At 32.7% G+C, this 2,954-nt stretch overlaps 1 protein-coding gene across 1 annotated transcript; it reads left to right on the top strand.

Annotated features, from left to right (window-relative positions):
* Positions 1-1,227: 1,227 nt before the first annotated feature.
* Positions 1,228-2,522, top strand: LOC145051920 (fatty acid desaturase 4, chloroplastic-like). Its single transcript, XM_078999748.1, has one exon. The coding sequence runs from the start codon at positions 1,367-1,369 to the stop codon at positions 2,234-2,236; it is 870 nt and encodes a 289-aa protein (XP_078855874.1). The 5' UTR covers positions 1,228-1,366; the 3' UTR covers positions 2,237-2,522.
* Positions 2,523-2,954: the final 432 nt, after the last annotated feature.

The raw sequence follows: 2,954 nt of genomic DNA on the forward strand, positions 1-2,954 counted from the left end.
TATCTACTAAATGAGTGGCTATAATTACGTATCACGGTCTCACAAAATTAGGTCGTATCACATGAACATATATATATATATATATATATATATATATATATATATATATATATATATATATATATATATATATATATATATATATATATATATATATATATATATGGGGAAAAGTGAATATACCCTTAAGGGTATATAAGCTTAGGTACCCAAACTCACCATAATTAGTAGTTTTGTTAGATATATTCATTATAATGTTCTTAAACTTCAACCCCTAACTTGATTTACTTTGAAGATTTTCGAAATTTCAATATTATCTTCCTCTTATATCATATCTTTTTGCCGAACACCAACTAGGCTATATATATTATGGTTGAAAATGAAAAGTATGTAAGAGGAAGATAAATGTGAAATTTATAAAAATCTTAGAAGTAATCAAGTTATAAGTTGAATTATAAGAACAATTAGACAATTACAATTTAAATATATAATACAAAATGATGTAGTATAGTGAGTTCGGGTACCTAAGCTTATATACGCTTAAGGGTATATTCACTTTTCCCATATATCGGTAAAGTGAATATACCTAACAACCTTATATAAGCTTAGGTACCTAACCACATCATTCTACGTAATTTTGTATCATATTTGCATTTTAATCACCCAAAGTTCTTAAAATTCAACCTTGTAACTTGATTGCTTCCAAAATATTTGGATTTTTACCATTATCTTCCTTCAAATGACGTCTTTCTATCGGAGACCCCTTGGTGGACTTCATATACTACCGTTACAAATCAAACGATGTAGGAGGAATATAATGAGGAATGTCTGAAAATCTTGGAAGTAAATCAAGTTAAGGGTTGAAGTTTAAGAACCTTAGATGATTGCAATGAAAATATAATGCAAAACAATATAGTATAATAATATATATATATATATATATATATATATATATATATATATATATATATATATATATATATATATATATATATATATATATATAATTTAAACAGTTCCAAAAACAATTAACTGTTTTACAAGTTCTCGTTTCAACAAAAGTTTTCAATTTTTATTCTTGTCAATAAATCGTTAAAAAAATAATAAATTAGATTTGCTAAATAAATAATACGCAGTTTCACCGCTATTTTCGATTAAAATTATCCATTTAGGATCCATTTGGCCATTTATATCATCTATTTTCCTTTTCAAGAAATGTATATATATAATTGATAACCTTGAACATGTCCACACTCCACACAACTGACACCTCTTTATCGACAATAACGTACACCAACCCAAGCACCTTTAATTTCCATTGCAATCGACATATACTCCATCCCCACATTAAACGCCGGCCCCTGTAATGTCCATCTTACCTCATCACCTCCACCTCCATCATGCTGTTGCGATCAGCCGCCACCACCGTGTCTATTGCACTGCAACAACACCACCGAAGAATAATAGGCCGAAACTCCAAAAACTTGTTATAAACGTAACACCACCCAAACTCGACGACCCAAGCCTCAAATCGACTTGGGCTCACCGTGCATGGGTGGCCACCGGTTGCACCACTCTACTCCTTTCCCTAACCAATTCCATCATCGGATCAATCGACACACACATATGGGTCGAACCCATCTTATCTGGATTCGTTGGCTACTTGTTCGCGGACCTTGGGTCCGGTGTATACCACTGGGGGATTGATAATTATGGCGATGCATCAACTCCGGTATTTGGTTCACAAATCGATGCTTTTCAGGGTCACCATAAATGGCCATGGACGATTACCAAGCGTGAGTTTGCGAATAACTTATACGCGTTAGCACGTGTTATAACGTATATACTGCTACCGATTGATTTGATTGCCCATGATCAACCGGTGGTGATGGGGTTTGTGGGGATGGCTTGTGGGTGTATCATGTTTAGCCAACAGTTCCATGCTTGGGCCCATGGAACTAAGAGCAAACTGCCGCCAGTAGTGGTGGCGCTGCAAGACGCCGGAGTGTTGGTATCCCGATCACAACACGCCGACCACCACCGGCAACCGTATAATAACAATTACTGCATTGTGAGTGGGATTTGGAACAAGTTTTTGGATGAGCGTAAGGTGTTTGAGGCGCTGGAAATGGTGGTTTTCTTTAAGCTTGGTCTACGCCCACGGTCATGGAGTGAACCGAACACCGATTGGACGGAGGAGATGGAGCCTTCTCTGACGACTTCTTCTCCACCCTAGAACTTACTTGATCCATTTCATGAGATTGAAATTCAAATAAATAAAGTATACGTCATTGCTTAGAGCATTGGTTCTTGTTATTAGAAAGTTATTAATTAAATTAGGTTTTGCAAGTGGAAATGTCCGCAACGTGGGTAAGCTCGAAATGTGAGAAAATTAGTTGGATTGGATTTAGTTGACTTTACGTCTTTATGATATCTTTTCCGGAAATCATATAATTATAGAATATTCTTTATGGAATACTAATCTGCTTTAAAAAAATAAAACAGTTGAGATATTTAAAGCATATTTCAGATCTGTATGGTGAAATCTTTTATAACTATATTTTTTTTTTATCATGTTTATCGACTTCACACATGATCATTTAAATACAATCCGAAACTAAGATATTATATCCAACATATTTAACGTGTCATACGTGTCCGTTGTACAAATTGACAAATATATAAACACTATATTGATTTTAGTTGGTTATATATATATATATATATATATATATATATATATATATATATATATATATATATATATATATATATATATATATATATATATATATATATATATATTCATTTGTTCATATATTAGCAATGTACATGACAAATCTAATTATTTTTCATATCTTGAAATAATATCTATATAATTGTGTTCCATAGATAACATAAAATAAAAAAGACAGTGTAGCGCTTTGTTCCGAAGTGACTCCTAGTCTGAGGCT

This window comes from Lactuca serriola, chromosome 5, assembly GCF_051521515.1.
Source record: "Lactuca serriola cultivar US96UC23 chromosome 5, Lser_US96UC23_V15, whole genome shotgun sequence".
NCBI classification, from domain to species: domain Eukaryota; kingdom Viridiplantae; phylum Streptophyta; class Magnoliopsida; order Asterales; family Asteraceae; genus Lactuca; species Lactuca serriola.